The sequence below is a fragment of the Puntigrus tetrazona genome, chromosome 8 (assembly GCF_018831695.1).
Source record: "Puntigrus tetrazona isolate hp1 chromosome 8, ASM1883169v1, whole genome shotgun sequence".
NCBI lineage: Eukaryota > Metazoa > Chordata > Actinopteri > Cypriniformes > Cyprinidae > Puntigrus > Puntigrus tetrazona.
The window spans coordinates 8936304-8951714 of record NC_056706.1 but is presented as its reverse complement, the minus strand read 5'-3'; the positions used below and the strand labels follow the sequence as shown (position 1 = coordinate 8951714).

The following is a 15411-nucleotide window of genomic DNA, read 5'->3' as shown; positions in this document are numbered from 1 at the left end:
GCCCCTGAGGTATTATGGGAATAACAATGTTAGCATTACTTGTCCTGTCCCATTTGACCATAGGTTTCAGAAGAGCGCTCATTAACACCCTCTTTGTGGCCACTACATGCTTTGAATTTGTCCCTCAACTATAAGATACTATCTCTCAAAGAAATAGTACTCTCAAAAAAATGTATTTACTCACCCTTAGAACACCTATGAAGAAGAAACAAGCTAGGGTGAGAGTACATTTTCGGCTAATTTTCATTTATGGGTGAACCATTCCCTTAAGAATGGACAGACACAGCTATTTTTATTTTTAGAATCTTGTGTTCATCCTCAGAAGTTAGAAGTGTTTGATTTATTTAAGAAGAAAACTAACAAAAGCTTTATATGAAATGACAGCTCAAGCAAAAAGCAAAACTAAGAGCAAGGACTAAACAACATTTACTGGTCTCGCCTAACCACTGAATGAAAAAAAAAAATCCTTCAAGCAGTTACAATGTTTTTCATCAGAAGAACCATATTTTCTTCCCCTCTAAGACTTGATTTGAGTGGCAATAAAGTTGCTTTGCTAACAGGCAGTCCCCTGAGACACCTCTTACATCACAGCAGCCCCAGACAGCAGATCAACGGCTTATCCCCACTTCTCCGTCTCATTTATAATCTGTCCGACATTTAACAGACCGAGTGGTTCGTCAGTTTCATGGCTTAATTGCATCAGCTGAACCATAGCTAAGGAACAGCTGGTGTCAATCCTTCCCAGGTAAACTAAATTACCACCAAGCGAGACAGTCCTCAGTGACACTAATGTTAACGTGACACCTTCTTCAATCACAATTATCCTTCCTGCCTCATTTAGAATTTCTTGTTTTCAACTTTTAATTTGTTACTGCTGTTTGTTTATTATTGCTCTGTCCTCGTTCGTCTATTCTCTTCAGAGCTTACGCTACAAATGTTGCTTAAGTCATACATCGAGTCAGAGGTCACCCAAGAAGCCTGGAAAAGACGTATGACAATTTCCAAAAAAAAAGTATTGTTTTCAAATTCATTATAATTATGTACCAAAAAAAATTAAGCACCAAATTATGACTAAATACGGACATGGACTGGAAACACCCTCGCACTTAAATAAAATTGCCATTTATTTATCCATGACAGACTTAAACTAGCCAAAAATAAATTTAGCAAAATATTCTTATATTATAAATATTGCCCAGAATTCCTTAATTTTAGGTAAAGAAAAACCTAACAAAAAACGCAGGTCATTAACCCAATTTAATGGGTCCTGCGATTTAAATGTATCCAACTATGGAAGACCAAAATAAAATAAAACTTGGTAAGAATAAATTTTCAATATTGCATTTCTAAGAGACAAAAAAAGGTGGTATTATTATTATTATATTATTGTTATTATTAATATTATTAGAACATGCAGAAGCTTCGAGATTTTTATTTTGTTAAGAAAACAAATGGTCAGGTTTCTATACAACTTACAAAAATTTTACCTTAAATTAAAAAAATAATAATAATAATAATAATAATAATAATATGTATATTAGATTATAAAAAATTGACATTTATTGTGATAATCATCAATATCGACAGAAAAAAAAAGCGAAAATGTTTTTACCATATTGCCATTTATAGCAAATAAATATACCAAACTTACTCCTTAGAAGTTCCCTCATGCTATTCTGAATATTTTTCCGCAGCAAGCAGCAAGTCTTGTTCAGTTCCAGTCAAAATCCTTTGAGATCCTCTTTTTGAAGTTACATTTCCCAAAACATCAACTCTGACGAGATTTATTCTGTTTTCCCTCACTCTCCCCTTATTTATTGCTGATATGAATGCATTAGAATGAAATGGCACAGAAAGCGGCTGTCATTCTGTAGATAGCTCAAGCCAAATGTGCTCAAGCCATAGTTTTTGGCTTCAGATATAGCGGGGTACAGTAATTCCTTCCTTGAACTGCCTCTGGAAGCCTCATCTCCACCGCTATTCCTCTTCTTCTCATCCTCTGTTTGCACTAAGCTTTTTTCCATGCACACACGGGTTCACACACTGAGAGCAGTGTCTTGCAGGCCTTGCTGTATAACACAAGCCTCTTTCACGGTTTCTCCATAAGGAACAGCCTGGGAAGGCGCGCAGGTGCAGACAGCATGGGTTTGGTCGAATGGAAACTCTGTGTGGTTACTTTTTCCTCTTCCTACCAGAACATGGAGTTCCCACCCCATGGCATTAAGTCACAAACAAGTCCCAGACATATGCTGCATTTCAATCGTGACCTCGAGCAAACATGCTTGAAATCATCTCTTTTCACGGACCGTTTTAAATTAATTTACGCTATTCAATCAATACACAAACAGATAAATAGATATCCAAATAGACTATTGTGCAAAGAGGAAAACAGAAATCCAGAAGAAACGGGTAAATGATTGATTAATGTTTTTTGGGGGCAAATGTCACTGAATATGTAAAAAGACACCATACAATAATTTCAGCATTTGTGTGTCATTTTATTAAACCCGTGAAAACTGTATGACTATAATTGGGTCCTATGAGTGCAGCGATGTGGAAAAAACACAGAATCTAGTCAGAAAAACGATGTATTTACTGTATCATGCAAAATGTCACAGCATTTGCCAAATTTTAAAATGAAAAGTTCATGAAAAGTAAAATGTAAAGTAAATGAAAAGTTGGTCAATCAAAATGCGATATAGACTATACGAATATTAGGCTGAAGAAGGGTTTTTCAATATGAATCCTGCATATTCTGCGTGTTACTGTGTGAATGAATACAACTAGCCTAATAAAATGTTTTATTAAACTTACCAGAAAAATAATTTGTTGGAAACCACAATATTTCTGGTGGGAAAAAAATAACTAAAATAATTTGGAATTATAAAAATTGTATGAAACTACTGAATCCAAAAAACTAACAGAAAACAGAATTTGCTAAAAAATAAAACTAAATTGAGTAATACAATTTTATTTATCATTAAAAGAGTAAAAAAATGTAAATGGTAATATATATAAATTCTTTATATTTTACTGTAAATGATTAATTTTTTTAATTATAATTTTATAACAAGACTTCTTTATTTTTAAGTTCTATATATACACTTTCTTTAGAATATGTTAAGAAAATAATACACATAAAAAGGTTTTTAAATGACTTTTTTTATGATCTGTATGCACTATCAAACACATGAATCATATTCTCATGCTGCAGCTGTGCTTGGATGTCATTCCAGATATAAGACAGATGACTGAGTGACAGACAGTGAGACAGACACGTAAACCGTCAGGGACAGATGGACAGGCGAAAGTGAAGAGAGTGACAGACAGAGCAGATTGGAGAGGCAGGAAACTCTCACTCCCTTTAGACTCATGTTTTGCTGACTCAAGCCAAAAAAAACTGTTAGAACTGGTATATGCTCAAATGAGAGGCTTGGAGCTTAAACTCATTTACTTTCATGTGGCTGCTTCATTACTAAGTCTAATCAAAGAGCCGTTCTTAATTTATCACCACAATGGTCACACAAATGAGACCTGTTACTTAACGAGAGACAGCACTTTAGCTGTCTCTATCGCTCTAATTTATTGTGTGATAATGGCACATAGATAAATTTCGCTTTATGCTAAGCAGAGGCATTTCTGCCACCTTCGTTTAACACTATACAATTAATAAAGAGCGGTGAAAAATCACATGGCCATTTGTTTGCAAAGCAGAATGCATAAGTATATAAACATCTGTCACGCATTAAGTTACTGTTCTGTTGCTCAGTCCGTATCTGAACATGTAATCCTGCGAGTGCTTGCAAAAATGAGTGAAACTGCTAGCATCTCTCTCAAGGACACCAGCTTTAGCCTTGAGCACCAGGCGGACAGCATAGACATTGACAGTGCGAGTGTGAATATGACTCCTGGATACTGTCTGAAATGTGATTTGCATCTTTACGACCAAAGGCATCCTGCAGCTTTTTTTTTTTTTAAGATGGCACCAAAAGCAGTTCTGGCTCGGTTTATTCCCAAGGCAAAAAAGAGAGCAAAAATTAAAACACTTAACACGGCTATCTCATAAATACACTAGTGCTGTCAAATCAAAGTTTTTGTTTGCATAATATATGCGCGTGTTCTGTGTATATTTGTGATGTAGGAATACAAACACAAAGGCTACAGTGTATATTTAAATATATAAATAATTAATATATAAACAACCTGTTCTTCTAAAATATATTTATATAGATGTAATAGATACACACAGCGCACAAATATACATTACGTGAACAAAAACTTATTTTGCATGCAATTAATCAAGATTATTTTTGACAGGGCTAAAATATACATACTGATAAATATATAAAATAAAATTTGTCAAGCCAGGTTACATAAAATGTTATAAATTCTGATTGTTTCAAAGCAGTGTCACGTGTATAAGCAAGAAATAACATACTGTAACATTCATCAATTATGAAAAAACTTAAATTTCAGCTGTAAAGCAGACAACAGTGTTATTATTCAACTCAATTTAACTAATTACAGTTTCAATTCATTTCAACTGTGTCAGTGTTGCAAAATTCATCAATTATGAAATGAGTTCATGTTAATTTATGCAACAGCATTATGCAACTTTTTATTTTATTATTTGTGTGTGTGTGTGCGCGCGTGCATGTATCTCAGATGAGCAGCTCTTGTTCATTTTGTTCCTAATATAAAAAAAAAGAAAAATGGCTCAGTAATGTGGACGCTATACTGGAGTTACATCAAATCCTGACATATAGTATTTTTTTATTATATTAGCTCTTACCCTCAAGTTGTCCTGAAGTTGTCCTCTTTAGCAAAAAAAGAACAAATTCTGTAGATTGTGGTCATTCTTTCCATGCAATTACAATGAATGGGGATTGAAGCTTTCAAGCTTCAAAAAGAAAGCTTGTTGATTTCACAAAATCACTCTAAAAGTATCTAAGAGGTGCTCTACTTGCACTATATTTCAAGTGTTTTGAAGCCATACAATAGAGAAAAACAGACTGAAATTAAAGTCAAATCATGAAGCAAAAAGACCTGCAGTAAGTGCGATATGAATGATGTCTGCAACAGCGTGAGAGACTAAAGTTACCATCAAAGACGCAAACCTTTTTTTGAAAACTGCATTCAAATTCAGCTTAAATCAAAACCAGACAAGACGCTTTGTGTAAGTCTCGCATACAGGACCAGTGATGCTGTCCATTAAATCAACCTATACAACTTCCTAGTCATTTACAAAGGCACTGGAAAAAGAGATGACACCCATTATGAGACATTCATCCCTTAGCGTGGCATTAGAGTAGAAACCGTCATTGTTAATGTCCCAGACGCACAGTAGAGAGCTCATTCTTAACTCTATGGCATGTGCCACTGAGAGCTGCTTTGTACCAGAGGCAGTGGACATGAAAGAGAATCATCTGTGTCAAACTCTTCAGAGATAAAGAGAGACTATCATGAATGCACTGACTGTCCTCTCTATTAGCTACATAATTCCAGGCAACTTTAATGTACCTCTTGCAGCAAGCTCTAAAGCAGGAGCATAATTTGCTCTATGTCCTTAAGGGAAGATCGTCCTGTTGAGGAACTGTTAATAAGATCCTTCCTCATCTGGAGGGAGGCTTTTTAAAATTTACATCCGCATCGGGAGGGGACCCAACGCAATTCAGCTCTCTACTTCTTGCCAAGAGCTTTAGGACAAAATTGCTCAATCTTTTTAACCAGCATTTTCTTTTGATGGCAAAATATGCTGGATATAAATGGTTTATCAAAGGATGAGAAAATAAGAACTTCAAAAAAGTAGGTAAAGTATTCTTCAAGCATAGAAGCTCTATAAGGAACATCTGAAGACCTGTACAATTGAGTTATACAGCAGATAAGAATTATGACTTAAATTTTAAGTACATTTCTCGCACAAAACTATTGAAGTACGACTTCAGAAGACTTGGAATTCATATTATGAACTTACTTGTGCTTTTATCACTTCTACAAAAACTACTTTAAACTTTTTTTCTAGTATAATTACATGAAACGTAAGGTTAAATCTATAGAATTTAGAAAAATATTGAAAGTAAGCTTACTTTTACCATTATTGTATTGTTTTTACTGTATGCTTTTATTTTACTGAAAAGCACAGATTTAAATATATTTTATGGAGAAATAAAACAACTATACTGCTTTGTGGCAATGTGAGGGTGAGTAAATGATGACAGAAGTTTCATTTTTAGGTGAACTATCCCTTTAAGAGAAAGGGAGATATTATTGGCACAGTGTTGCAGACAGATCCTAATCTTTTTAATTTATTCTAGAGAGTCTGTATCTCTCACTTTCATATTCGTTCTCTCTCAGCAGCAGTTCTGGATTGCATCTGAGATCAGACAGAACAGCTGATCCAAACACAGGTCAGAACAAGCTCCGCCCCCATTCAAATGCTCCACTCTCCCAGACGTTAGAAACCTCGCAGTTCCACTTCAAATAAACTGCAATGACATTCCGCTTCCTTTGAAAGTCATCTCGGTACAGTACTCCCACTGCCGCGATACCAACCAGACAAGAACAACAAAAACAACAGCAACAACAAAAAAAACATACCAAAATCTGTTTCGAATTTGGAAAGGACCCAGATGCTAGATTGATGTTCTGACAAAAAAAAAACACAAGCTACCTCAAAACAACCATATGCTTCCACATCACAACCGCCAGCTATTTTCCTTGATTTGGGTATCTCTCCACAGACTATTTTTCAATTCCAGCTGACAATAGCTGTGATTGACAGGTGGCTCGTGGGAACTTAACAATACATGAAGCGAAGGCCAAAGAGCTTGACCCTGCCCAAGCGAGACAGAGAAACAGCTGCTCCCCGCACTATTTACGTGACAAAGAAAACTCAGTTCTTTGACACTCCAACAGCACTGCCATTGTGAGCCATCTAGGCTGTAAAAATAGATATTCAGATGCAGTATATCACATGATAATAATTACAACTCTATTTAGATGGTCATGCTGAATGGCTGTGGGTGCGTAGGCGTACCAGATGCATCCCTTTGGCATGATTATGCGTTATAATTAGACAGATTGCCTCTGAAAAATATTTAGTGTAGTTGTGTTAAATTGCTAGAGGGGTCTGTGAGCGCTTTGCTAGAGCTCATAGCGGATTGTCAAGAAATGGTTTCCAGAACAATGTACAACGTCTCTGATGACTCTGAAGAAATGTAGACTAGAGACTAACTGCATTACTATTGTTTTAATAAGTTCTCAACATTCTGTTCCAGATGGAATAATTTTTTAACGGTTTACATTTAGCTGGCTTTTAATGATCTGTCACTGTTGCTGCTTTGGTTGATTTGCTCATCGTTTCTCTGTTTCAAACACATTCTTGGATTCATTTAAAACTAATATATTTTAGGTGGTTTATGCTCCAGATTTTACCAACACAAGTAACTGATAAGGCTGATTCTACAACATTGAGAAATCGTATCGCTGTCATTTCAGACATATTTTGATGACAGATTTTCCTTAGGCATTTCAGAATGACCAAAGCAACATTTTAGCTGTGGTGCAATGAGATTGGTCTGCTGGTTAGCCAAGTTTTTCCATCCCATCTTGCAAAGTCACATGACTTTTTTGATGAGCATGGCGTAATTCATTCAGTAAATGTGTTGCCATCATAGTTTATGCGCATTTTTGCCCTAATCGGATAAAAACGTTATCCTACTCATATGCGCATGTATGTTTTTGATGCACATTTTTAGAATTTATGTGCATCTTGGCTTTCCATACGAAACTTTTTTATGTGATATTCCAAAATGTGCTTACAAATAGGTGGATGGAAAAATAGCTACTGATGTTTGTACGCATTTATTTCATTATATAAAAAGCTTTTTTTTATCTGCATTGTCAGAATTATGTGCATATTGGCATTTTCTTTACACGCTTTTCCAAAATGCACATAAAAATAGATGGCTGGGAACATATCAGGTGTGTTTGTCTTGAAGCGACGCTATATATGACTGTGAACAGATGGCGTTAAACAGGTGGTCATGTGACGGCAACATGGCGGCAGTCACAAGGCGCGACCCACTCAATTAAGATTAAACAGTTGTATAAATGCCCGTTCACAATAACAATACATTTTTGTCTACATCATAACGACTCTGTTTAGTATTAGCTGTTTAGTATTAATCATCTGAGTTACTAATTACTTAAATTTAAAAACAAAAATTACGGATAACGATAACAATATTGACAGCCAATCAGAATTCACCTAACGAAAATTCAAGCATTAAAGCAGCAGAACAAGTGGTCATGAGACCCATTAAGTGCAGAATAAAACTGTTGTATAAAGCATTATTTACACCAAGGACTCAAATTGTCATTTTTTAAAGAATGGTTCTTGTTCATGTATCATTGGAAACACTTTCAGGATCAGAACGATTTTTTTCCAACAGATGAAAGATCAAAACATTACCTCCCTTCCACCTCGAGCATTTAAAGCGCTAGTTATAGACAGATATCGTTGTGCTTGGTGTTTAATATGTCCGCATTTCTTGTGAGAATATAATCATTTTATCATATTTGTTGGTGTTGTTAATTTCTTTATGTTTACAATCCACAATAAGCAAAAAAAAATATCGAGTACGTCTTTAAAAACAATGGTTTATACTATTAAGACGCCAACTATAGTAAATAGCAAACAGTTATTCTAAGGTCTGCACACACAGGCTGGTTGTGTACTGTAACAGTGCTTTTAAATGAGGGCTTAAACAGGACAAACACACAAAACCCCCTCAATATGAAACAGCTTGCGCAATAAACTCCATGTATGTTTTCTATTATTTCAATTCGTGCTCTTTCTGGACGATTTCCAGTTAACTTCAATGACGTAACAATTAAATCCTTTCCGAGTTACAAAGACACGGAATCTAGTGCCTTGAAACAAAGTAACCAGGATGAAAACATACCAGAGGATCTATCGCTCTACGCGGAGGTCCTTGAAATGCGCGAGAAAACAGCCAAACACTTACAGTAAATGAATCGGGTTGACACCAGCACCGCTGGGTCCGTTCCCTTTGTCAATGGTCTTAATGCAAAAACTTGATTTGACGCGATTCCCAGGCTGCTTACCATAGTACGAAGGGGGGATTGCACTTTTCCTTGCCATTGCACCTCCGACGAGCGGTCCTCGTGTGTCTTTTGTTTATGTGATTGCATATGAAGCTGTGGACGTGTGTAGCGTCTCTCGCGCTCGTGCACATATAAAACGCGAATCTGTGATTTGCTGGACCACGCAACACCGCGTCACCGTGTTTACAGCGCCATCAGCGATGTAGAGACACTGCGCACAAAGAGGCGGTCCATTCTGTGAGTGACGTCTTAACCGTCCAATCGCAGACCGCCATTAGCTTCCAAAAGCCAATCCAAACGCCGGAGGCGGGACTTGCCGTTGTACTTGTGGGAAAATAAAAGAAATCCCGCAGCCAGGCACGGGAAAAACACTTCAGCGAACAAGAGAGATCAAAGGAAATCAGCTGAAAACAATGTTCCAGTGTTTTGAAATTTCCCTTGTGCTTACACAATAATAGCCTGTGAGTATTTATGCCCAGCATGGCCTCGTGGAATTTACCACAATGATAGGCGACCATGAAACTAAATATAAATCGTGTAGAAGTGTGTAGTAGTTCTAGTTAAATGTTATGCTATGTTAGTGAGGAAGTTCAAATTAAAATTGTATTTCACTTTCTCAATAGGCTATATAAAGTTGTTTTTCCCGTCAAGCCAGCTCACCATCACTGAATGGGGAAGTTAAAGGAAGAGTCCACCCAAAAATGAAAACTCTGTCATCATTTACTCACCCTCCATTTATATTATTTTTCCATCAGTCAGACAAACTGCAGCGTTTTCCGTAGGATATGTGAGAGTACCTTTAATATAGTACCTTCTGACTATGACTCTACTTTTGTTTTATCACCACAATAGGTTTCGTGTCAGGTTAAAAGACTACTCGCCTACATTTATTTAAAATAAGAAATCTATAGGGAACTCATTTGATTTCACATATCACATTTTGCTAAAGAAAATAAATTAAACGAAACTGAAAAGGTGAATAATGTTGTGGAAATGAATATTATTAATTTAGTGTGGCTACCGATGTTTGGTTTTCACCACCTGATGGCAGTAATGTGTTGCGATTGATGATAAATTGATGAACGTGCTAGTGTTTTTTTAATTCTGATGAAACAGGTGTAAATTAAATAAGGAAGGTATACTAAACATGTAAAAAGTTTTTTTTATTTTAATTGACATTTTTTTTAATGGTTGCATATGCAGTAGTGCCGTTTGAAACATTGGTGGAATACAACTCTTAAACATTAAACTATCTTCTTTGATGGACTGAATCTCCTACACGTATGGCATGTTTTTGTTTTAGCAATTACTTGATGCTGTTTTATGAGAACCCCAAATCTTCTCATCTAGTAATAGAGAGTTCAAAAGTAAAATACAACGCAGGCAAATGCAATGCATTCTTTCAGAAAACTTTAGTCCTGGCAATCAAAAACCCATTAAGACTCCAGTAACTGGTCTAATAGGCAATAATGATTAATTCAATTCTTTACTAAATTAGGGGCAGCTGCAACTTCTTGGTCCTGACATGATTCACTAATCAGTCTCTCTCTCTTTCTCTTTCTTTTTTTTCTTTTTGTGTTCAATGTCTCAGACTGGGTTAGACAGCCTGACAGGAAATCTGGCATCAGGTTAAAGTTTAAATAGGTAAAGTATGATTTTAGTATCTTATTTTCACAGATATTTTAAGATTTACTCACAAATGTTTATGTAGTACAACAAATCTCAATGGTTTTATTAACTACAAAAAAAAACCCAAATCCACAAAAATGAAGGGAGTGCCCAAATTAGTGAAGGAATTGTTAATTGTGTTTGAATAATGCATCTCAAGCTGCTTCTTAGGTGAAATCTGCTAATACCAACAATGTGGTCACGCAGCAGAAGAAATAGGATATACCACTGGTCTCATTGTGGCTAATCAGTTAGGATACATGCGGGCTTATCTTGAGTAATATTTTTATACATCAGAATTTTCAAGATGACACCGTGCAGTCAAAACAGTTTTCAAGGTAGATGCATGTACTTTTACAAAAGCAAAAATGACTTAGCGTTGTGCAAATACAGATTTTTCCTGTTAAGTTTCATTTTCAGTCTTTTTAAATATGCAAGGCTATGCTTCAAAATACAAGGAATAATATAAACATCACAAACCAAAAAGCAAACACTGCTGAGCAGCAAACTCTATGAATAGACAGCAAGTGTGGTATGTTGTTGGCCTAGAATAAATGGGCTGAAGGTGCTTGTGATATCAGTACCACTGCAGGCACAGCTTGTTCAGGGCAGAGACAAAACTAAAGCAAGATACAGTGCAGCATATCAAATGCCGCTCCTCTGAATGACTGACCTACCAAATGAACCCAAATATGCAAAAACATAGTAATAAACTTAGTGGCTTTTTTGTACCTTTTGGGTGGCTTACGGTTGCCTTTTCTCAAGTGAATGTAACAGGTGTTTGTGAGCATATTTAGTTTGCTATGAATAAGGATATTTAAAAACATTTTTTGATAATGCTTTTAAATTGTTGGCCTGGCTATTAAGCAAGCTATTGCTCGGGAAGTAATGCCTTGTTTCTGAAAGTGTCTTATATGCTCGCCAAGGCTGAATTTATTTGATCAAAATACAGTAACCTAATGTTATTATATAGTAAAATAACTGTTTAATGATTATTCACATTCAAAATAATCCTTTTTTTTACATTAATACACATACTGTGTATATTTAAAGTGTAAATATAAACACACATCTATATATTTGAAAATATATATTTTTTTGTATTAACGTAAAATATAAGAATTGCATATTTTCAAAATATATACTGTATCTCAATATTTATATATACATAATAACATACATATACATGTATTATGCGAATTAAAACTTATTATGAATGTGATTAATCGTGATTAATCATTTGAAAGCACTAATGCAAAAATGCCATTATGAGCCCAAATATCTGAATGGTGGAGTATGTGCAAATATGCAATGTATAGAAAATACTGTACTTTCTTTTCAGACATTTTTTTTGGTGACTATAAAATATTCAGTTACATTAAAATTCGTTCCAGGCTAGTTCGTAACCAACAATAATCCCAGTGGGCTACTAAAGACTGGTACCTGTGGGCAAACGAGTCAGATAAAACTACTGCTCTAATTTCATAATCCGTATAAAAGTAATTTAGTAATGGGCCATCTGGAATATTCACATATCTCTTTTATTCAGATTGATCTGAGAGCCTGATTAAAATTTGAAGTACTTTTTTTTTTTTTTTTTCAGAAGCTATTTGCTGTCCAGCAGTAATACATGGATTGGATAAACTGAGACTAGATAGCGTTTAAGCTTGCCTTCAAAATGTCGAATTAATTCCTCAGGTAGGACAGACACCTGCTACATATTCAGTTTATTCTGATTGCTCCATGTGTGAGACACTTGGTGAGTGCTTTTCTCCAGGCACCTGCTATGAATATATTAACATTCACAAAGTGTGTCCCCTTCTTCTCCGTGTGATCACCACTGTCTTGTGAGGAGACAGCTCATCTGTTCGGGGTGCCACGTTAAAGGCCGGACACTTGTTGGGTTTTGGTTGGCTCCGTCTGCTTCAGGATCTTAAAATGGCTTCTGGACAGATATTCATGGAGGCGTTCCTTAACATTTCTAGGGTTGCTGTACGTTAATGCAGTACAGTCAATTGAAAGGTTGTAGATCTGAATGCACGAAATCAAAGGCCGTGAACGGTCTACACTGTGCTTTTGAATACAACTTTTAAAAGCTGTAGATATTTCGTATGAGAGAGGGGTCTTGGTTGAGAGGAGTGGCACCTGGTGTGGTTTTCTGCTACTGTAGTCCATCTGCTTCAAGGTTTGTGCATCGGTAAAAAAATAGAACTAGATATTTTCTCAAATACTAAATAAAAGCTATTTTCTTTAAACTACATAAACCCCTTGTCAGACCAACAAAATAAGTGTTGTCCTAATTAGTCAAACACAGTTATCTGATCAAAGATTTTCACGTTGTTGAAATGTTAAGGCTTTGTGAGCTCCCAGCATGCATTGCAGCATGAATAAATTACGCAGTTACTGTTATAGGATTATTGTTTTGCCGTTTGCTAACTTTTCTGTTGTTTTATCATTATTGTTAGGTATTTGTTGTACTGTCTCATCTTTTTAACATTTGTTGATTGCCACCGTTCTTGATGTTAGTTTGTCAAGTTTTCAGGCCTAGAATATGTTCAACCACTTATCCATTTTTTGGATATCTTAGTTTGTAAGTTGTCTTATAACCAAATGCGATGTTGTCTACTTGATCATTGATTTTTGTCATTTGTAAAAAAAATAAAGGAACATCTTTCAAGTGACAGAAAAAAAGAATTATATCAGTGTTCAAGATAATAAAGTGTGTTAGATAAAAAAAAACAAAAGAGACATACGACTTTACTCTGTGACTAGGATTGAGTGAACATACAAAAAAAAAGCTTTGCAGCAAGTTGCCTTGAAGTTTTAAGTTAAGTGAACTTTAAATGTTTGCAGTGTATCTTGGTTGAAACAAGTAGCTGTTGGAATTACTGTTGCTTTTCTATCGGCTCAAACCAGTCCAGCTATTCTCTTCTGACTTCTGGCATCATCAAGGCATTTTCACCCACAGAACTGCCAATCAACGCATGTTTTCTCTTTTTTTGCACTATTCTCTAGAGAGGGTTATGTGTGAAATTCCCAGCATATCAGCCGTTTTTGAAATATTAATAGCCACATTCAAAATCACTTCAATCACCTTTGTTCACCAATCTGATGCTAGGTTTGAACACTTTAGCAGATCGTCTTGACCATATCAGCTTGCCCATTAATTTGGCTGAAGGTTTTTATACTGTACAAACTAACCCCTTCAATCAATCTGTCCACTCACACAAAACTTTCAGCTTTTTAGATTTTCAAAAAGCTTCATTCTGTATGATTTATAAGCTTGATTTCTCATGGGCGCAAAAAAAGTCCCCAGAGGGTCAAAATGCACTTATATTAATATACTTGTGGGGACGTTTGTTTATTGGGATTCTCTATATGCGTAACGGTTTTTATACTCTGCAAACTCCATCGCCCTGTACCAAAACATAACCCATATAGACAACTGCGCAATTTTAGGTTTTCATTTTAACGCCATTTAGTATCTTTTTAAACCATTTTGAATTACAGAGACATAGTGTCCTCACCTTCCCATTGTAATGTCCAACCGCCCGAACCAGTGCACAATATTCATCAAATATTTTGAATACTTAATATATACATTGCTCACTTTATACGTGATATATATTTACCCCTAACCTTAAGTGTCTAGAGCTTTTTAGGTTTTCAGATTGTTAAATAAACTCCTGAGACATCTAGTGCTGCATTTTAAATGAAGTGAGAAGAGAAAGATGTATGAGAGAGACACAAGCAGAGAGGCAGAAGATTTGATTGCTGCTTTTTCAAGGCAGTAATATACCACCACTGTGATCTTTCTGAAAATTGATCCGTCCGTCCACTGGAAGAGCAGCGGTTTGTGACCTCATCAGAGAGGAAAGACTATTTAATTCAAATAACCTTTAATTTATGCCAAACGCATCGTCGACTATCTTCCTGTCACCACTGTCCCCCCAATACACACAGATCAGAATAAATCTCAGCCTCAAGGAGTGATTTAATCAAATTTACTGATGAGGCAGACGGGAGGGCAAGCAAAATCTAATTCTCATTTGTCGCCAATGACAACAAACACTGAATCAATCCCCAGATGCCTTCGCCCTTTTCTAATTTTCACCCACGCTCAATGAAGGAAATTAGCAAATTTCATCCTGGATGCTTCAGATCATTGGCTGCTTTTGATTAATTTGTTTTCTCAGACAAACAACCACATATACAAGTCGTTGTAAAATGATTCCTATCAATTAAATAATGCTGAAAAATAGATTAGATTCACACGCTTATTTGCACGTTGGTTTAAACACAAATATATTAATGAGAAAGAGAACTGCAAAATATCATTCTGTAACGTAAATGCTAGCTGAAGAATCGATAGTGCTCTTTGGAGCATTATCACTTTTTTAGTTTTTAACAAAGGTAAAGCACACAGCAAGACATCCACAGATCATGAATCAATGTCTTATTCGCACACAATCAAAAGGTTGAGAGCAATTTTAAATAAAAAAAAAAGGAAGGTGAGATTTGAAAAATGTATGGGCAATATATGAAATACAGTGTGAAAGGAAAAAATATTTCCATTTCCTTGCAGTTCCAGACGAAATTACAGCTTCCAGCAAA

General features: G+C 35.7%; 1 protein-coding gene and 1 long non-coding RNA gene across 3 annotated transcripts in view; one reads left to right on the top strand and one right to left on the bottom strand.

Annotated features, from left to right (window-relative positions):
• The window catches only part of slc44a5b (solute carrier family 44 member 5b), a 30383-nt gene extending 21061 nt beyond the window's left edge, over window positions 1-9322 (bottom strand). Inside the window, exon 1 of one of the 2 annotated variants that reach the window (XM_043247481.1) lies at window positions 9130-9322. In XM_043247481.1, the coding sequence (XP_043103416.1) occupies window positions 9130-9166 (37 nt within the window). In that variant the 5' untranslated portion in view covers window positions 9167-9322. Of the gene's footprint in view, window positions 1-1651; window positions 2029-9129 lie in introns of those variants that run through there. The other variant, XM_043247482.1, reaches the window with a different exon arrangement.
• A 137-nt stretch (window positions 9323-9459) lies between these two features.
• Window positions 9460-13397, top strand: LOC122351086. Its single transcript, XR_006251681.1, has 3 exons — window positions 9460-9590; window positions 10721-10773; window positions 12401-13397. It is a non-coding gene; the product is annotated as an uncharacterized LOC122351086 (long non-coding RNA).
• Window positions 13398-15411: the final 2014 nt, after the last annotated feature.